The 20,216-nt window shown below is 56.6% G+C and overlaps 1 protein-coding gene across 1 annotated transcript in view; it reads right to left on the reverse strand.

The window, feature by feature from the left end:
• CDH23 (cadherin related 23) overlaps nt 1–20,216 on the reverse strand; it is a 370,961-nt gene that overhangs the window by 103,277 nt on the left and 247,468 nt on the right. Inside the window, exons 18-24 of the mRNA XM_077778722.1 lie at nt 17,316–17,388; nt 15,498–15,614; nt 11,664–11,776; nt 10,398–10,505; nt 4,150–4,339; nt 3,670–3,815; nt 1,211–1,430 (exon numbers count right to left, since the gene is read on the reverse strand). Coding sequence (XP_077634848.1) covers nt 1,211–1,430; nt 3,670–3,815; nt 4,150–4,339; nt 10,398–10,505; nt 11,664–11,776; nt 15,498–15,614; nt 17,316–17,388 — 967 coding nt within the window. The remainder of the gene's footprint in view (nt 1–1,210; nt 1,431–3,669; nt 3,816–4,149; nt 4,340–10,397; nt 10,506–11,663; nt 11,777–15,497; nt 15,615–17,315; nt 17,389–20,216) is intronic.

A 20,216-nucleotide genomic window follows, 5' to 3' on the forward strand; every position in this document is an offset into this window, starting at 1 on the left:
CCCTGGAGGCAGGCGGGAGCCAGGCTGGGAGCGGGGCCTGTGCTAGAAAACAGGCCACGTCTTGCCCGTTACACTCTGTACTTACTTCCCCGGGGTTAGTTCGGGCCCTCTGGCAACAGCTCGTGTCAATGGCCCTGTTTTGTCCCAAGAATGAAAGATATGACCAGAACGGAGGAGAAATGATAACTGGCCATGGCCCTGCCTGGACAGGGGGTGCAGGGCTCCGCAACCCCCCTTCCTGCTGGTGACCCCGAGGGCCCCGACACTGTGCAAGTCCTCTCTGCTCTTTGCTGGGTTCGAAGAGGCTAGGAGTGGGTAGGGGACCCTGGCAGTGGGTCCAGAGCCCTGGGGGGTACAGGGGCCCCAGGTAGGGAGGATGGAGAGAAGACTCTGCTAGAGTTTTTGACTTGGTGGCGATGGGAAGACTCTGTGTTGAATGGCATGGTTGAGGAGGGCGCCTCATTAGCAAGGCATCCTGTGTCCACATGGACGGGGCCAGCAGCGGTGTTCGTGGGCTCCCCACCCTGCCTGGCACTGCCCCAGGGCCCACAGGCTCAACACACAGTAGGAGGCAGCCCTCACCTCAGACGCCCCTCACCTCGGATGGCCCTCACCTCAGATGTCCCTTACCTCAGATGGCCCCTCACCTCAGGCGGCCCCTCTCCTCGGATAGCCCTCACCTGGGATGGTCCCTCACCTCAGATGCCCCTCACCTGGGATGGCCCCTCACCTCAGGTGCCCCTCACCTGGGATGGCCCCTCACCTGGGATGGCCCCTCACCTCAGATGCCCCTCACCTGGGAGGGCCCCTCACCTCAGGCGGCCCCTCTCCTCGGATAGCCCTCACCTGGGATGGTCCCTCACCTCAGATGCCCCTCACCTCAGGCGGCCCCTCACCTCAGATGCCCCTCACCTGGGATGGCCCCTCACCTCAGATGCCCCTCACCTCGGATGGCCCTCACCTGGGATGGCCCCTCACCTGGGATGGCCCCTCATCTCAGATGGCCCCTCACCTCAGACGCCCCTCACCTCGGATGGCCCTCACCTCAGACGCCCCTCACCTCAGATGGCCCCTCACCTCAGGCGGCCCCTCACCTCGGATGGCTCCTCTCCTCGGATGCCCCTCCCCTGGGATGGCCCCTCACCTCAGGTGGCCCCTCATCTCAGATGCCCCTCACCTGGGATGGCCCCTCACCTCAGACGCCCCTCACCTTGGATGGTAAGCGTGCTGGTGGAGCTCTTGGTGGGTGTGCCGGCATCAGTGGCCACCACGCGCAGCTGGTACTCGGCAATGCGCTCGCGGTCCAGCTCAGTGGTGGTGACCACCACACCGCTGCTGCTGTTGATGGCGAAGTCCATGCGGGGCATGCCCACCTGCATGCGGTAGGACACCAGCCCGTTCAGGCCCTCGTCCAGGTCGATGGCCACCACCTGAGGGGAAGCGGGGGCCGTGTGAGGGGCGGGGACCCGAGGCCTCCTCCCCTGAGAAGTGCCCCCTCCTTCCCGCCGCCCCGTGCTCCGCTGGAGCCAGACACGCCTGCTTCCCCCAGAGCCTCAGGCCGTGCCGCTGCTCCCAGCGCACCTTCCCAGATGCTACGAGGGCAGCGTGACACAGGTACCCAGACCCACGGAGCGGGGCCCAGGGTGGGGGGCGGTGGGGACGGCACTTTTAAAACAAGAGTCCAGGTGGCCACAGCCTTCCTCTCCAAAACCCTGTCTCCTCCTTGCGAGGCCCCCAGATGGGCCCTGGCTGGCTTGGGGCCTCCCAATGCCATTGTGTGGCAGCTTCCTGGCTGCTGGCTGGGCTCCCAGCCCTTCAACCATGGGCTCCTCGACTACATAAAACAATCAGCAGCACTCTCCCTCCTGCTCCGTTGGACAACAAGATGATAGAAAGGGGCAGTTTTTAAAACTCCCTTGATGACCTATTGTTTTGAAAAAGTCATTTGGGGTCCTGTGTAGGCAAGCGTCCTCCCCAATCCCCACACTGCTCCCACTTGCACCTCTAGTCCTGGTGAGAGTTTTCCCGACTCAAGACCCTGATCTGCCCAAAGTTTCACAGAAGAGGATTCTTCAGGGAAATGGGAATGATAGTTAAAATAAAAGCTCTGGATTAAGCCAAGACTCTCAAGGTTGAGAGACGACATCAAGGTCATCTGGTCTAACTCGCATCCAACAAGCTGGACAAAAGGGTGTCCAGACTCCACTTGAATGCTTCTCAGGATGGGGGGCTCACTACTTCTCCGCACCCACCCAGCAGAAATCACTTTCGGTCCAGGTTGTAGGGGGGCCTAGGGAACACACGGCTCCAGTTGGAAACTTTTCTGTATCTGAGTACAGTTCCCAAGCTAAGCATTCTGGTTCCTTCAACCATCCTTTCATGCCTGAGCCAGTTCCTCTGTGAACTCAGAAGCTGTGTTGTGCTGTCTGTCTGCACCGTGAGCCCCCCCAAGAATGGGCCTTGTTTGTGGCCCTCTTCCAGCCTCCTCTTTGGGGGCTCTTCCTCCTCAGGGACTGGCTGCTGCTCCCTGGATCACAGCTCCCCCTGCTGGGCGTTTGGGAGAATGTCTTGCTGGAGAGATTGCTCCCTGGGACTCCGAGAGAACGCTATTAATCTCCTTTCACAGGTGAAGAAACTGAGGCATAGCAGGCCTGCAGGGCATCACCAAAAGTTACCCACGGTGACATCCTGACAAACAATCCCGTGTTCTTCGAGTGGGGTCAGGCTGGCCTTCTGCCGCTGGACCCCGCTGTGTCTCGGGTATAAACCCCCGAAAGACATGTAACGATGAGCACATCAGCCACTGTGTATCTCCGGCAGTCCAAGCGCCAGGCTGCTTCCCATGTGTGTCTGACTGGACCCCCGCAACACAGCCAGGCAGGTACGATTATGGTCCCCATTTCACAGGTGAGAAAATGGAGGCCCAGTGAGGCTGTTTGTTCACAGCATGCAAGTGGAGGAGTTGGGGTCTCTTCTCATATTGGTTGTCCTGCAAAGCCCATGCTCTTAACCATGAGGGTTAATTCCTAAAAGGGCATCGTTCTCTCTGAACGAGTGCCTTCAGGGCCTCCTTGCCAAAGGGTGATGGAGCAGGAAGCAGAAGGTCAAGATCAGGCCATACCTCTTCTTGGCCACCGGGACATAAGCAGGTCTCTTCCAGCCTCCTGCAAAGTGGGGAGAGCACCCCCACTCTGTGTGGAACTGCTTTGGGGCTATGGGAGAGCATGGGAGAGTGGCCTGCCCATGGAGGCAGGGTGCCTGGGCTACACCCTTCAACCTTCTTTGTATTCTAGAACCAGCTAGAGGCTTGGAGTAGACCTCCATGCTCAGGTCCTGCTTGACTTAGCTTCCCAGAATTCCATTATCTCCCTTGGTACCTTCCCTCTACCTCTCCAAATCCACCTGTCCTTTGAGACCCAGCTCAAGCCCCTCCTCCTCCAGGAAGCCTTCTTTTATGTCTCTCAGAGCACGGGCTCTCCAAGCCTGGCACAGACTGTCCCGTCTGGTGGTCTTGGCTGGCATTCCCTGCCCCTCCCCCCCACCCCCCCACCACTGCAAAGCATTCAGCATGAGGCTAGGCACCCAGGGCACCCTCTGCCTGTTTGTTGGGTGGGTGAGACGAGGTGAGGGAGGCAGATCAGGAGCTCAGGCCAGGAAAGGGAAACTCACCTGGTAGACAGAGACCCCCGCCGGGGTGCCTTCCAGTACCTCAGCCACGAAAGGCAAATTCTGGAATGTGGGGTCATTGTCATTGAGGTCCAAGAGGTTCACAAACACTGTGGCACTGCTGGTGGCTCTCAAAGGGGGCCTGCCACCTGGGGGTGCCAGGGAGAGGGAAGGAGGGGTGCGAAAGAGAAAGGGAGAATGGGGAGTGGGGAGAGGCAGGCAGGCTCAGTGACTCTTCGTCCCAGCGGTCCCTCAGGGAGCAGCCTGGCCCCGCACCCTCAGCTGCCTCCACCCCCCCGCCCCCACGAGGGTACTTCGGGGCTCACAGCTGGCAAGTGTGTGTTCCTCCGTTATAGTGATGACACAGCCCTCCTGTACACAGGCCTCAGGACCGGTGGAGGACGAGTCACTGGGAGAGGTCCCCAGGGGCCCTGAGAGTCAGAGGCCACAGCCAAGCTGTGTGAGGGTGCAAGGGACACCTACAGTCAGTGACGGAGATGATAATCTTGCGCATCAGCTCCGCCTCGTGGGGGTCGGGGTTCTCCCGATCCAACATGACGTGGGTGGTGCGGATCTTGCCCGTGCTGCTGTTGAGGCTGTAGAACTTGTTGGGTGGCTGGATGCTGTACACGAGGGTGCCGTTCTCTCCCAGGTCTGGGTCCACGGCCACCACCTGCTCGGGAAGAAACGGGCCCTTCGTGGAGCCGAGCCTCCATCTCTGGGCCCCAGGCTGCCTTCCCTGGGGTGTGTGAGCTCACACCCCTCCTGGGGTGTTCCTCCCTCCCAGCTCCCCAGGGGTTCTGATGGGGAAGGCAGGAGGTCCAGGAGATGGATCAGCAGAAGTCCTGAGTTCTCTGGCTTCTTCACCCCCTCGGGTTTGCCCTTAGGCCAGTCCCTGTCCCCATGGAGGCGCCAGCCTTCTGATTTGTAGAAGCAACACCAGGCATGCATCAGCCGGGCCCTCAGCAAGAGCCACGTCCACAGTGGGAGGAGGGGATCTAGAACTATGTGCCTTCCACAGGCCTCCTGAGGTCTCCCAGTAAGAGGTGGCCCTGGGTCCCTCCGGCGCCTGTGCCAGCAGCCAGTAGGCAGCACTGCCAGCACGTTGGTGTCATTCCTTCCCAGACATGTAGGGCAGCACCTTCATGGGCTTCTGGAGGAGCAGGGGGTTCCCAGCAGGCCATGATCATGGAATTCTTTGGGGACTAGGAGTTCTTTGGAAGGCTGGGAACTTTTCAGAAGCATCTGAGACCCTGGATTTTGGGAACCGAATCCTCCTCATTAAGCCTTCTCTTCCTTCCTTCGGACTCTTATTTTTTTTTTTTTTTTTAAAAATACTTATTTGAGAGAGAGAGAGAGAACACAAGTGTGCATGGGGGAGGGTAAGAGAGAGAGAGGGAGAGAAAGAATCCCAAGCAGGCTCCACACTGTCAGCACAGAACCTGATGTGGGGATTTGATTCCACACACTGAGCAAGTTGAAAAGAATTAGGCTTCTGAGACACCAGGAGAGACAGGGCAGGGGGAGGAGTCATGGATAAGCCACCCTGTTGAGAGGGTGGGTCCCAGAGAGGTGGGGCTGCTGTNAGGCTGGAGTCGAGAGGGGGCTGAGTCTCCCTTCCGAGAAGGGGGAGGGCCCCAGGACAGAGGCCCTTTGACCTCTCCAGCCCCCCCACACTTGGTTCCCCACTTGTAAGCCTGGCCCCACAAAGCGATCGAGCTGAGTGCCTGCTGCACCCAGGGCAACCCCCACAAGCTGTTTTCTCCCTGTCCCCATGCCTGCCAACCTCCTGCTTCTCTAGCATCTACCTCCCTCGAGGGGAAAGCAGAACTCAGAGAGGTATGGCCAAGACTCAAGGTCACACAGCCCCAGCCCTGGGGGTGACCCAGCTCCTACCCTGGAGGCCTCCTAGGGTCCCAAGATAGCAGTGGTCACCACCCCTCAGTTCACCCTCTGCCTTGTGCTGCAGAGGTCACTGTGGTACCAGAAGTGGACAAAATCAACGGGGGGAGGAGTGGTGACCACAGTCCCCAGGGCCGCATCAGGACACTGTCATTCTTAACTCTAAGACACTCAGCGATGACAGCCTAGCCTCGTCAGCTTACTTGATATGGGGCCTTTTGTGCTTTGGCAGCAGAATCTGTCCCATCTCTGGCTTAATCCCCAGCCAGAGGTGTCTCTGGGGCCACCAGACCAGAACAGACGGATGGGCTGCCCTGGCCGCGGGCCCCCATTTTGCCCCTGGGCCAAGGCGCCGTCAGGGAGTGGGGCCAGTGCTAACGCTGAGTCCCAAGCCCTGTGGACCCTCCTTCTGCTAGTGCATTGGATCCCTTCCCGGCCTGGCTGCACCGGGGGCAGGGGGTGGGGAAAGGCCCAGCTTTCCAGGCCTGAGGGGCCCTCGCGTGCTACAGGGCACGTCACCTTAGTCTCCCCAGCCTCGATAAAGGGGGCCCGATCACCCCTGTGTTGACAATAGGAGGCAGGGCCCTCGGGTACTCTGGGTGTGACTTCCCTCGGCCACTGACAGACAGAGGGGACCAGCAAACCTTCATTTCTACAGCGCTTCTCTCCGGAGGAGGACGGAGAGCTTTATCCCCATTCCTCTGGATAGGGAAACTGAGGTACAGAGCAGTTCAACCACTGTTCCAGGTGAGCAGCCTGCTGAACGTGCGGAGATCAGTTTTACTTGGGGTGGGGGCTCCTCGTCTTCTCTCCCTGCCCGGAGAGCCAGAGGTGGCCCCATACTTCCGGCCTCATGGCCCACTCCCTGGTCTTCGGGCCGGGCCGGGGGCACAGGGGAGGGCTGTCGGCTGCGACCCCTCCTGCAGCCTCCCCACTGGTCACTGTGTAGAGTCTCCCCACTTTCCCTCCTCATTTCCCATTCTACGCCGTCATTTTTCTCCTGGCCTGACGGGGAATAATTCTCTCTCTCTCCCCTCTCTTATTTGCTGGAGGGCTTTGAAAGGCTCTAAATCAATGCCCATCAGCCAGGTCCTTGAAGGAGCCTGCAGGAGCCAGGAAGGAGGCTGGGCCCCACTCCCACTTGCAAACTGAAAGGGGCTGTGCAGTGGGCTCCCACTGGAGCTGGTGCATGCCCTGAGTGCAGAGACGTGCACACAGATGTGCACACAGACACGCACGCCTGGACCACCGCCGGTGGCCAGGATGGAGGCACACAGTTGCCTGCAGAGAGCGCTGAGAAGTCACTGGCCTTTGGGGGAGCTCTGGGCCACACACCCTCAGCTCTCTCTGACCTGGAAGAACTGGGGGGCCAGGTAAAGTGGCAGAGAGAGGGAGACACAGAATCCGAAGTAGGCTCCAGGCTCCAAGCTGTCAGCACAGCCTGACACAGGGCTCGAACCCACAAACCCCAAGATCATGACCTGAGCCGAAGGACACTTAACTGACTGAGCCACGCAGGCGCCCTCAGGTTTTGAATTCCTATGATGCACCTGGCACCCTGCGTGCGAGGCACCAGGGTTCAACAGCAAACCTGCTGGGTAGGGGAGGCGTGGTGACGACAGCTATCACTTCCCTGTCCCTCACCATGTGGCTCGTTAAGTACAAACCACAAGTGTATCAGGTGGGGACTCTCACTGTCCCCATTTTCTAGATAAGACCAGTGGAGCACAGAAAGATAAGATGATTTGTCTAAGGTTACCCAGCTGGTAAGGGATGTGGCTGGGATTAGACCATAGACATTTTGGGACCAGAGGCTGCTCCCTCAATCCCTAAGCTATAAGCTATACCATATCTGAATACGCAAGCAATTTAATAAATAAATGAACACAGATGTGGGATCAGCTCTGGAAGAAACAGAGTAGAGAGGGGGCAGGGCTACTTGAGGCAGGGTGATCAGGGAGGGCCTCTCTGAGGAAGTGGCATTGTAAGCTGTGGAGGAGAAAAGCGGAGGTGAGAGGTAAAGGGAGAGGAATGCTCTGCAGGGTGGGGCGGAAGGCTCTGAGTGGGGGAAGAGTTTGGTGGATTGAGGAGATTGAGAGGCCACTGTGTGGGGTGAGGTGGAAAGAAATGTATCCGGCAGGCAGCCCTTATGCAAACATGGTCTCCTCTCTGATGTCACCTCCGGGTCAGGCGTCCCCTCCCCTCCCCCAGCTCCCTTTCTCATATCTCAGCCACAGCCCTCACCTCACCCACTGTGCAGGCCTCAGGGAGCCCCCAACAGTATTACAGTGTACCCACACATAAATGCCTAGACACCATAAGATTTAATGAAATTTCGTGACTATTCCTTTTGAAATTATTTTGCTATGACAAATTTGACTAACATATGGGCTTCTTGATTTCTGCTTTCCTGGCAACCATCACAGATACCCGGGAATTCCAGAGAATTCTGAAAACTTTCAAGAATTACAGAAAAATCTAACCGACAATTTGTCCTTAAGGGCAATGAATTTTTTTCAGACACTCAATTTCATAATTGCTGAAGCTGTCATTATACAGTTGGTCAGATGTTTGATATAACGAGTTTTTAATTCTGACTTTGCCCTTGTCTGTTTGAACTTCTGAGTCATGACATTTTCTCTGTGTGTGTGTGTGTGTGCGGGGGGGGGGTGTCTCAAACACTAGGAGGGGGCACTGAAATGCAGGAGTCCCCTGCCCTGCGGGAGGAACAGCCGTGCCAAGCCCGTCCTGAGGGCTGGGTTCACAGGTCCACCTCCCAGGGATAAAGGTGGGACAGGTGTGTCCGCTAAGAACCCTGGCTTTTATACAGCATGAGATGGGAACTGGTGGTGGGTTCAAGCAGAGAAGTGACATGAAGCTCCCCAAAAACAGAGGGGAACATTGTTGCTTTCGGTACTTTCAAGGTTGACGGGCACAGGGCCTGGGACAGGGTAGGTGCTCACTGAAGGTCTGCAGAGTTTCCCAGGGACTGAGAAGACACTGGGCAGCAGGCCTCCGGCCCACTGTCCACACTGTTCACAGCTCCAAGGCTGTGAGGAAGGGCAGAGACCTGGACAGCGCCACGGCAGACCAGGTCTAGGAAATGCCCAAGGCCAAGTGCAGTGTCCCAGCCCAGCAGACCTTCTCTTGTCTGGCAGGTGAACTCTTCAAAAATGGCGCCTCTGGCTGGTGTCCCATGCAGCCACTTTCTCCTAGGGATACTTGTCTCACTTGCCTCCCAATGCCCTCTGGGAAGATTTTCTCAGAAACAAAGCAAAAGTAAGAGTTGATCAGACAGGTGTTTCGAGGTGGGCTCTCTTGGGGTCCTGGGCTGGGAGTGGTCTTGGGCTAGAGCCCAAGTGCCCACGAGATGGCAGCAGAGAGGGCCCACAAGGTCTAGAGTCCTAGAGAGAGCCAAGGAAAGGGTCCAAGGTAGAGGTTCCCAAACCTGGCCTTGGGCTCCAAGCAATCCTCCCACCAGGGCTTTGAAAAACTAGATCCCAGATACCTGATCCAGACCCTATTGGAATGTCTGGGAGGGGAATCCAGCCACCAGTTGAGAGCCATTCAGATCTTGAACACATGGAAAGGAAGACAGGAGACTCCCTTCTGGGCTGACATCCTTACCAGTCTAGACCCATCGCTGCTGGCTGTGGCTCATGAGGGGCGGGGGTGGGGAGGCTAAGCCTCAAAAGGGGTTGGGCAGCCTTCCTGGAGAGCTGGACACGACACTTGCGCTCCTTCTCCCATCCCATCCACCTTCTCCAGCTTCTTGGCCCACTGGCCAGGGCACCCTGAGCCAGCAGGGAGGTAGGGCTGGACCAGGTAGTTTCCAAGTCAGATACAGCTGGTTCAAGTTCTGATATAACCTCTTACTAGCTCTCGGACCCTGGGCAGACCCCTCAAACTCCAAGTCTCAGTTTCCTCCATTGTATGACAGGAGCAATGAGTCCACCTGCCCCGTTATGATGAGAGGGAAATCACGAGAAGCCCTCGGGCAGCACCTGGCAGACTGCGGACATTCAACACGCAGGGTTATCATGAACTATCAGGTTCACATTTGTCACAGCTGGCTGAGTGGCCATGGGGCTGGAGACTGGGGTCACACCACCTCAAATGAGGCCAAATGGAACACAAGGTTGAAAGCTTGAGATGACCTCACAAATGTGAACCCCAGAGCAGGCAAGTGGGGCACGCAACCTTGACTTTTCTCATCTTCCTCAGGAAGTTGGCTCCATTCCGGACTCCTGAGGCTTTAGCCACGTCTCCCCTACTCCCCACTCTGAGTCACACCCCTGCATGCAGCATGCACAGGGGCCTGGGCAAACCTGGACTACTCCGGGCTAGGAAAATCCCTGGGTGAACTTCAAATGCCTCACTGGGGCAGCCCTGGTGTCTGCCTGTGGGGGAGCTGACCAGGGTCATGCTGCAGTGACAGAGCAGTGAAGGAAAGGTGGGGGGCAGAGTCTATGCTATAGGACTTGAGGCGGACGCCTACTCCTCGCCAGGGGAGGGTGGGGCCGAGTTCCAGGGTCTCCGGCAAGTGAGGTCACTAGCTGAACCAGCCCTAGCTGCCTTGTCACTGTCTCTGGGCTGTCTGTGCTCCCTTGACAAAGTCCAAAGTCTCTGAGGACCAGGGGAGGGCTCTCCCCTGACCTCTGGCTACCTTTCACCACGCAAGAACTTCTGGAAGTCTGCTCCGTGGGCTGGCTCAGAGGGTGGCATGGAGTCTATCAGTCACCCCCAGAGCAGCCCACGGGGCTCACGTGGGAACGGCAGACACCCTCAGAAGGGCAGCCCGGTGGCTCGGCCGTCCCACCGCCACTTACCGTGGTCACATCCGAGTCTGGCGGGGTCATCTCCACCAGGTTGATGTAGTAGGGGGCGTCCTTCCAGGTGGGGTGGTTGTCGTTGATGTCCAAGAGGGTGATGTTCACCTGCAGAGCCACAGGGGGCAGTGGGGGAGGCACCTGGCTGAGCTGTGCAGGGGCAGGGCCCATGAGGGGGGCACACTCAGGTGCCTGTGTGGGCATCTCAGCTTTAATTCCACTAGTTCCACCCATGTTGGGGGTTTTGGGGCAGAGCCTGGGCTTTCAAGGAGGGAAGCAGATCCCTTCAGGAGAGAGCTTAGGCGCGATCCCCTCAGGAAGCAGAGGAATGAATGAAGTGACCCCTGAAATTCTCTCTGTAACCCGGGCCTCCTCTCTCCCACCCCCGTCTTGGCAGAAGGTGACTGATAGGGTGGGGGGGGGGCCTGGTAGAATCCCCTGAGATTCCGTCAGTCTCAGCCACCAGCCAAGCAATTTCCCTGCTCCCCTGCCACCCATGTAAATTATTTATTTGGCTCAGAATTCTATTAGCAGGGGCCTCCCATGACTGAATGAGGTACTGGGGATTCTGCTGCCCAGTGGATTCTGCTGTCCAGTCGTTGGCCAAGAAATACCGATGCCAGCCTCTCTGGCTGGGCAATGATGGGGGGCAGCTGCGGTGGGTAGGGTGAGGGCCACACGGAGCAGTCAGGGAGGGCTCCTGAGAGGCAGCCAGAGAAAGCAAGGTGAGGGTCATGGAAGGGAGTGGCTGAGTGGTCAGTGGGTCTCCCTGCTCCCCATCTCTTGTGTGGCCCAGAACTCGGTCAGGAGCCTCAGATGTCCCTTCTCTAGCTTCTTATATCTGAGGCACCTGGGTGGGATGACAAGGCCTTGGATGCGGCCTTTATGGGTCCTGCTTACTCATGGTAGAAACCTAGGCATCATCTCTCAGCACCAAGATCAGGGCTAGGGGCCTCCTGTTCTGAGCCACTCTTTCTGGCTGGAATATGCGCTCCCTGTAGGAGCCCCTAGGGAGGGGCCCACTGAGCTCGTGCTTTCTGCTTCTTGCCCCCACTGGTCTTTGGGGGACATTTGTTCCTCTGGAGTGCCACCACGTCTCAGGTGGGATGCCTTTCTTCCCCACAGCTGCAGTGGCCCCAGGGCTGACAGTGCCTTGGTAACTGCCACCCTCACTCCACCCCCATGTGCCTCACGCTGCCTCAGGACACAGGTGAGCCCTGAAGGTGGGCTGGGGAGTGGGCGTCACGGTGGGGGGCGGGCACTCACGGTGGCAATGCCGGTTTTCTGGTTGTGGCCCACGCCCCCGTCCACTGCCCGTACGATGAGGATGTATTCAGACTTGGTCTCACGGTCAAGCAGGGAGGTGGTGGTAATTTCACCTGCAGGAGAGAGGGTTTGGGTGGACCCGGGAGGGAGCAGGGAAGGAGGGAGAAGGGGGAGGGAAGGGGAGCCAATCCGTCTGTACAAGCTGACAGCGTGTGGTGTGCACGTGTGTGCACGTGCTAGGCTGTGAGGTGATGCTCAAGAAGGGAGAGGGGACGGCACCCTTGCCTTGGGAACCAGAAGCCAGAGGTGGCAACATGACCCTCTGATAAGAAAGTCATTTTCCATGTGGGAAAATCTAGGCTGATTATGGGGTCAGGGGATAGAGAATACGGCAGGTCACAAAAGAGCTTTGTTAGATTTTTCACATTATCGTAGCAACCCTATCACTTGAGACTTGTTACCTAAATCCTTTGTGCCTCAGTTTCCTTATCTGGTCAAAAGGGAAAAGTAATAGGAGCCACCTCATAGGGCTGTTGTGGGATTAATTCGGTTGACATCACGGAAGGCTTAGAAGAGTGCCCGGTGTTGAAATGTATGACGTGTGTCACACATGTTCATGCTGGTGACTCGTTACTGGACAAGTAACCCACAGGGCATTGAGAATAGTTATAAAAGAATTTCCTTCATTACCTTGTAACATGATTATATTGCCTTGAGGTTTTTGTTTTTTTCAATGTATAAGCAAGTTATTCCATGAAATACAAGCAATTATAACTGACCACTGGGGCACCTGGGTGGTTCAGTCGGTTAAGTGTCTGACTCGGTTTTGGCTCAGGTCATGATCTCACAGTTCGTGAGTTCGAGCCCCACATCAGGCTCTCTGTTCCCAGTACAGAGTCTGCTTTGGATCCTCTCTCTCCCTCGCTCCCTTCCCCACTTGTGCTTGCGCTCTATCAAAAATAAATGTTAAAAAAAAATGTAAAAAAAATTGATCATTTACCTGCCTGTTTCTGGCTTTTCTTTGTATAACTAAAACACGGAGGTCACACCTGGGGTGCTGTGGTGTTTGACCCCTGCCTCCCTAAAACAAAAACAAAAAAGGTATTCCCTGATTTTTCTCGTTGTGATGCTCCCACCAGGGCCACTCTAAGCTACTGACTTGGTGGCATTGAACAAGGAGTAGAAGAGGTGCTTGAACTTGGCTCTCAGGAGCAGGGGTGAGGTGTGCCAGCCTCAGCACATCATGGTAGGCAGGCCATTTACCATCGCAAAGGGGCTATGGGAAAGAGTGATGCTTTGAGGACAGTGAGGCCCAGATCTGAATTCTGAGTATAGCCCTTTCTACACGCTCAGCCTTGGAAAAGTTACTTAATTTTTGGGGGGCCTCGGTTTTCTCATCTGTAAAGTGGATATTAGTATGCCTTTGAATCAGAGCTGTTGTGAGGATTAAGTAACTACAGGTCAAGCTCCCAACACTCAGCAAAGGCTTATTTCCTTTCAACAGACTGTGAGAATACCCCAAGGCAGGGGCTGTAAGTCTTTTTTTTCCCCCCTCATTCCTCTTGCCTGAGCTGTGTGACCTGCGGCAAGTTGCTCGACTTCTCTGTACTTGGTTTATTCTACCATCAAATAAGGGAGCTGGACCAGATGTTTCACATTTCGCTCCCTGCCACACTAGCAGATCCTCTGGCTTGTGCAGGGCTGAGAGGGGAGCTCCAGATGGGGGCAGGGCAGTGAAGGCGTTAAGGCCAAAAACAAAAGACTGGCAGAGGTCTGCCCACCGAGCCATGCTCCTTGCTGGGGTGGTGTCGATTAATCGGCAGGGCAAGGAAGAAATGAATCTCTAAAAAGTTTTAAACATGAACTTGTCGGTATGATAGATGGCTACCCCTGTCTGGGAAATTAGATCCAATTAAGGCCACCTTTGTGGAGCAGGCCAGGCTAATTTGGCCGAGGAGCTCCGAGGAAAACACTTAGACCTTCATAGTGCAAGGAGCTGTGTTAAGGGAGCAAGAAAATGTCCATGTCATTATTAAAGGCCTTGGGGTGGAGAGCCGGTCCCCGGCTGGGGAGGCAGATGGGTGCTGAAAGGTCAGCGTGCCCATCACTGTATGTGGGTGGCGGCATGTGGCTCTAATGTGGCTTATATCAAGTAGCATTTGGAGTGTGGGCTCCAGAGTCATAAGTTCAGGCTCTCCAAGTCCACGGTCAAGTTACTTGACCTCTGCTCTGCTTCAGTTTTGCCGTCTGGAGAAGGATGCGCTAGCATGCGGCTCAGAGTGGGGAAGGAGGTCAACTGGCCTGATGCTGGGCTGAGCACCCGGTTAGTGTTAATGAACCGTATTATTCTGAGCCCCATGGAAGTGTGGGCTCGCTGAAGGCGGATGCTCCTGAGAGCAGGGAGGAAGGCCCCCATTTTGCCAGAGGTGGCGTAGAGGCTTGGTATGGCTCTGGCCAGGTTTAGCGCTCGTACATGTCAGCACCACCTGCTCCCCTAGCTTCCAGAAAAAGGGTGTCAAAGAAAGGCTGAAGGCAGGCTTTGTGGGAGAACTTAATGCCTCCCTGGGCTGCCTGTAGCAGACAGAGGTGGCCAGTGTCCACCAGATTCCTGCTCTCCTTCCCAGGCTAGCATGGCTGCCTGACAGGGGCTGGCTGGCCAGAAACTACTTCCCCTGAGGCTTCCTTCATGTAGGCGGGGCCATTGCCTGGTTCTAGCCAATAGGATGTGGGCAGAAATGACATCTGTCACCTCCAGGCCTGGGCCATAAACATCTCCTTAGACAGCACTCCAGGCTCTCTTCCCTTTGGCAGTGACCTTGGAGCCACACCGTGGAAGGCGCCTGGGTCCCAGAACCGAAGGCTGTCCACTGGACGTGGTACTGGACTGCTGTGTGAGTTAGAATCTCTGCTGTGCTGAGCCACTGAGATTTCAGGGCTGGCCTACTTGGCATCGGCAGTGCCCCTACAATACAGGATTGGGGCCACTTCGAAATGGGGGGCCTTGCACGTCTGCTAAATGGCCCGGGAGCCCCATGAGGGCAGCTCATGGCTAATTCCATCCTGTGCCCCACGTACAGCACCTGGTGGAGAACAGACCCCTGCTGATGCCCGCACGAATATATGAATGAATGTCCAAGGGCCTCATATCCCTTCTCAGCCTCTGATCCGGGGTCTCTTGTTGCTTTTTCCCCGCCCCCTTTCCCCCCAGCTTCCAGGGAGGGAGATCCAGAAGGAGGCATATGGGGAAAGGGGGAAGAAAAGTGAGGGCTCTGTGGGCTGAGCAGGGAGCCGGGGATCCCCTGGATGGGGCCCCTGGATGAAAAGACCGAAGACAGTGACGGTGAAGACGTGATTTTGTTAGCACTTCCCGTGTGCCAGGACTACTCTATGAGTGTTCCCCGTAACAGCTCACGCGATCCACTCTACACCCCCAACAGGACCAGCCTCCTTCCGCCGGGGGGAAACCAAGGCTTACACAGTGTTAAGAAGAGGAGCCAGAGTTCAAGAAATAGGTCAGCAGCTGAGGGAGGGGGACGTGTAAGCTTGAGGAAAGAGAGCCCCCAAAGCGTGGCCTGTTAGCCAGCTGTTTGTAAAATGGAACTCACACTTTAAACATACCAGGGCTCTTCACCACTGAAAGCTCTCTGATAGTGGATACATTCACATGCCAGGTTTTCAGGGGGCGGGTAAGGTTAGTATTTCAGGGAGAAACCAGGCACTCCAAGCCGGCATGCTCCAAATGAGGGCTTCCAGTGAAAGGGGCAGGTCCCAGGCTGGGGGTGGGGAGCCTGGCTGAGGTAAGGAGGACAGGGACCATGGGGGAGGGGCGCTCACCTGAGCGGGCATTGATCCGAAACTGGGAGGAGCCCTCCAAGGAGTAGATAATAGACTCCTGACCGTACTCCCGGGAGCGGTCCAGGTCCGTGGCATTCAGGAACAGCACTGTGGCCCCTTAGGGGAGACAAAGTGGAGAATGCTCACTCTGGGTGCCCAGCCCCAGGCCCTGGGAGCAGGACCCGGGACCTCCTGGTGACCCGCCTTCAGGAGGCAGGAAGCCTGACGCTGGGGCACTCGGGGATGAGAGGGAGCTCAGCGGCCAGAGCTCCCTGGGCTGTGTGGAGACAAGGCTCCACAGAAAGGGGTCTCGGAGCCCACGGTGGTGGGCCCACCTCTGCTATCCACCTTTCTCTGGCTGCTTGTCATGTGAAATACACTCAGACTGACCAGCTTTGACTTTGAGTCAGAAAGAAATGAGGCCCCATATTAAATTATTCCACATTTATTGTATTCAATTTTAGTCTTGTTTCATCTTTTGTTCACAGGGGAATTTATAAGGGTTTTTACTTTCCCCTTAAAGTCTAGTTAAGGCCCTCATCTTCATTTCCATCTCTGTGAAATCCTGGGTCAGGGGATCAGCCTTTCCCAGCTGTGCTGGCCAGCCCCTCGTCTGCCGGGTTTGGGGCTCCAGCTCCCTCAGTCCCCATGGCTACCCAACTGCCCCACTGAGGAGGGTCAGTGTGTGGATTTCTAGAATCACAGCTCCCAGGTGGGAACCCCCGGGGGCCCTCTGACAACTGTCTGAGCCTTAGCTGCTTCCTCTGTAAAATGGGTCTACCTAGAAAGCCAACTTGTGGGGTTGTTGGTGAGGACGGGGGAGGGGAAAGCATGCGCACACAGGGCGCAGCCCCACGTAGCTCTCTCTGAGCCACAGGCTGGCCTTACTACTGTGTGGATGAATCAGCAGTCCCCGGGGATCTAAGGGGCCAGGCAGAGGGCTGTGAGATAGATGGGTCGTTCTGGCCCCTTCCAGGGAGTGTGAGGCCTCTAATCCGACTCTGGGTCTTCCCCTGAGCAGGAGGAGAGGTACATAGGCCCTGAAAGCCCCTTTATCCAGGCACAAGGTGGAAGAGGGTTAATGCCAAGGTGAAGGCCTCTCCCAAAGAGAGGCCATGAGGATGGTGGGGGACCCAGGGGGGGTTGCTTCAGCGGTGATGTTCTCCAGGGGATGCCTGACTGGGACACGGAAGTGGGGGCTGGGCACAGCCTGCTGCCTGCCCAGAAAATCATCAGACACCAGGAAGGTACCTGGAGATGCTCTAGAGAAGGCCACATGGTGCCACGGAGGGGCATCCCTGACACTTCTAGATGCTGCAGCAATTCCTGATAGGGCGGTTCTCCCCCCTAGAACAGTCTGCTCTGGGTGTAAGGGTGAAACTGTCACGTAGGACAGAGTGGGTTCCTTGGAACCTGAATGTGAAGCTGGTGGCCTTGGGTCCGCAAGCCAGGCCCTGCCACCAGAGACATGGCTGAGTGTTCTCATGTAGGAACACATATCACCCTTTCCGGCCACCCTGTGGCCACCCCGGCCCTGGGACCTGCCTCACAGCACTGTAATTCACGACTCTGGGTCACTCACTTAATCAAGGCTGTTGGGTTACTGATGGTGACCATTCTCTTCCCTGCGAGGCTGCAGCGGCAGGAGAGTGGGGATCAGGTACCCAGTGGAGCACCCGCACACAGTAGGTGCTCACTCTCTGTAAACAGCTGTTGGCTGGCAGATGATGGGACCCCTCCAAAGGCTCCCCTCACTCATCGTGGGTGTGTCTGCCGGCTTCCTGCCTTCATACCCTCCCCGCCCGCCTGAGCCCATACCTGCCATGATGTTCTCCACCACAGAGACGAAGTAGGCAGGCTTGCTGAAGGTGGGCGGGTTGTCGTTCTCATCCTGGAAGGAAAACAGATAGGTTGGAGGAGACGGGGAGGCCTTCAGGGCTTGCTCCGTGGTCTAAGGGGAGGCTGGGCGTGGCTGGCACTGAAGGGCTTTTGCCTTGGTGTATAGCCAGAGCCAGGGGTATGTCATGAAGGGGCCAGGTGCTAGGTGAGCCCCCGCTGGGCTATAGTTCAGGGACAGAGGCCAGGCCTCGGGGAGACAGGTGAAGGTGAGGAAGATGGAGAATGAAGGAAGCAGGAAGTAGCAGATTCCCTGCTCTCCCATTGGTCCCTCAGGGCAGCTCCAAGCTTACTCCTGTTCTCCATGTGGGGGGTGCCCGCTCGAAACTTCCACCCCAGCCACGCCAGGATGACAGTGGAAGGTTCCAGGACCCTCCCCGCCCCCAGAAATGAAGAGAGCAAGGAGCGCTCCAGCCCCAAAGATGCTCAAGTGTGCAGTGGCCGGCAGGTGGGGGCAGGTGCCTCCCCAGAGCCTGAATTCCAGACCCCTCTGCTCACAAGAACAGTTTGCCCCCTGAGCACACCCTGGCCCGGAGCCCAACTCCTCCAGTTCTCGAGCAGTCCGGCATCTGGCCCAGCGTTCACCAGCAAGCAGGTCAGAGGGCCAGTGGTCAGGGCCGGCATGGGCTGAGGGGCCGCACGGCCATGGCCTCTGCCTCCTCTGTCTACCTCTTCCACAGCCAGCAGGGACTTCCTGACCCTTAAATACTCTGGTCCTCACCCAGGGCTTTTTGTAATCACTCAATGCGAATTTCTTCCTGTTTGCCTCTTCCTGTTGCCTCTTGGAGGAAGCCCCACTAACCCACCTGACTCAGCCTTCTCCCCTTTCTCTGGGAACCCTGGGTGGGGGTACTGGGGCGGTGGCTCTGGGGAGTCTCTAGGCTGCAGTGTTCAAGGCACATGCCCAAGGGCCTCAATCCCCAAGGACATGGGAGCTCTCTGAGGGCGTCACTTAGAGTCACTTAGAGCTGAGCTGCAATGGAAGAGAGAGAGAGGCACCACAGCGGCTGTCTACCCCTTGGGACTTTGGGGAACCCCATCCTGCCAGACTGTGGGTGCCCAGAAAGCAATGTTGCTCTTCCCCTTCCCCAGCCTGTCCCCAGGCCCCGCCGCTTCAGAGGACCCGTGGAGTGAGGACTCCCCTGACGTCCAGTGCCCCAACAGCATGCCCAGGCATCCCTCTGGTGCAAGCGCGGGTGCCCCCTATATGGATAGATCTAAGCCTTCTGCTTGGCTGCGCAAGACGGCGTTGAGAATGTCAGCGGCAGAGCATGAGGCAGAAACTTATTAGCGGTGATATTTCCTCGGATCCTGGCACTGCATTCGCTATTAGTTCTAATTCAGCGACTCCCTCTACAAAAGCTTATTGTCCCCTAATGGGAAATCTACAAACCGAGTTTGACTTCTTTATTAAAAACCAACAAGCAGTGGGTGAAAAGGAATCACCTGGCCCCTCTTGCCCGCCCCCTTTTCCTTCAGGAGCCCTGTCGCCCTGATCTGCCTCTCCCCACCCCCAACCTGGGCAGTGAGTGCTGCCATGAGCTACTTATCTTCGCTGGGGATTTTTTTTCCCCCTCAGTTGAGAGAAAATCCCTTTGGTGGATGGAGGCGGCAGCTTAGCCAAGTGACAGCTACTTAAAAATCACCCACATGCAAAATCAACCCAAAGGCGGTGACCTTTTTAAGTGTGGTCCTTAGACATAAGTGACTCTATCATCCCAAAGCTCTGCCTAGAGAGAGGATGTTCACTCATGGCCAAGATGGCACCCATCTTTGTTGCCAGAACCGCCCCCACCCCCGACTCGCTGCCAGGGGCAGGGCACACTTGGAAGGAAAGTGCAGGGCCCTTGCTGACCTGAATGACAGCTCTGAGGGGATTTGAAAATGACCCCTCCTACTGGGCTCAGGGAGCTCCAGGCCAAGTGGATTCCTGCTCCCACCCGCCCCTGCACAGGGGGACCCTGCTGTCTGGTCTCAGGGCGGGAGGCCACGTTTCAATTCCCAGGGAATGAAAGTTTAGTTTGGTTCCTTGGCCACCCTCTTCCTGCTTGCCCTGGCTCCACCGGAGAAACTGACGCAAAAGGAGAAAGAGGCCCCTTCAGGGCTCCTCAACCACTTCACAGGTTAGGAAGCTAGGGTCTGGGGTAGTCCCTGGGTTTTAAGATCGCATCGGGGCAGAGCTTGGAAGGCCTTGCTACTCAAAGTGTTGGTGCCCTGGCACGAAGCATCAACACTGCCCGGAGCCTGTTAGGCATGCAGAACCTCAGCCAGTCCTTAGACTCACTAAATAAGAATTTGCATTTTAAGAAGAGCTCCAGGAAATTTACACGAACCTAGGGGAGTACCTGTCTCAATCACACGCAGAGGGCTTCAGGGAAGAATGTGAATTCAGGAGTCAGGTCAGGATTAAAATCCCAGCTTACCAGGACTGCAAGCAAATTCAAATGCCACTTACTAGCCAGAAAGTGAGGAAAGCACTGGTGATCTGGGACCTGCTCTATGCCCCTCCTGAGCCTCAGTTGCCTCATCTGTCAAGTGGGATTAAGAGAGATTGTGTAATATGAAAGCACCTGACATTTGACTGGAGCTTAAGAAGTTTTCATTTCCATTTGGCCAATTCTGCCTGCCCATCCCTGGAGAACCACCTCAACTTCTCTAGACCTCCCCTATTCTCACCCTCTGCCTAATCCACCTCTCCCAAACCTAGAGGGCTTTTTCTCTGGCTGGCTGAGTTCTCTGGAATTCCCATTTGTACCAGAGATAGCGTGTGCATGGATGCATAAGTGCCAAGTGCCACCTGCAAGACCTCATTTAATCCCCATG

The sequence above is a fragment of the Crocuta crocuta genome, unplaced genomic scaffold (genome assembly GCF_008692635.1).
Source record: "Crocuta crocuta isolate KB4526 unplaced genomic scaffold, BGI_CrCroc_1.0 scaffold167, whole genome shotgun sequence".
In the NCBI taxonomy this organism is placed as follows: Eukaryota; Metazoa; Chordata; class Mammalia; order Carnivora; family Hyaenidae; genus Crocuta; species Crocuta crocuta.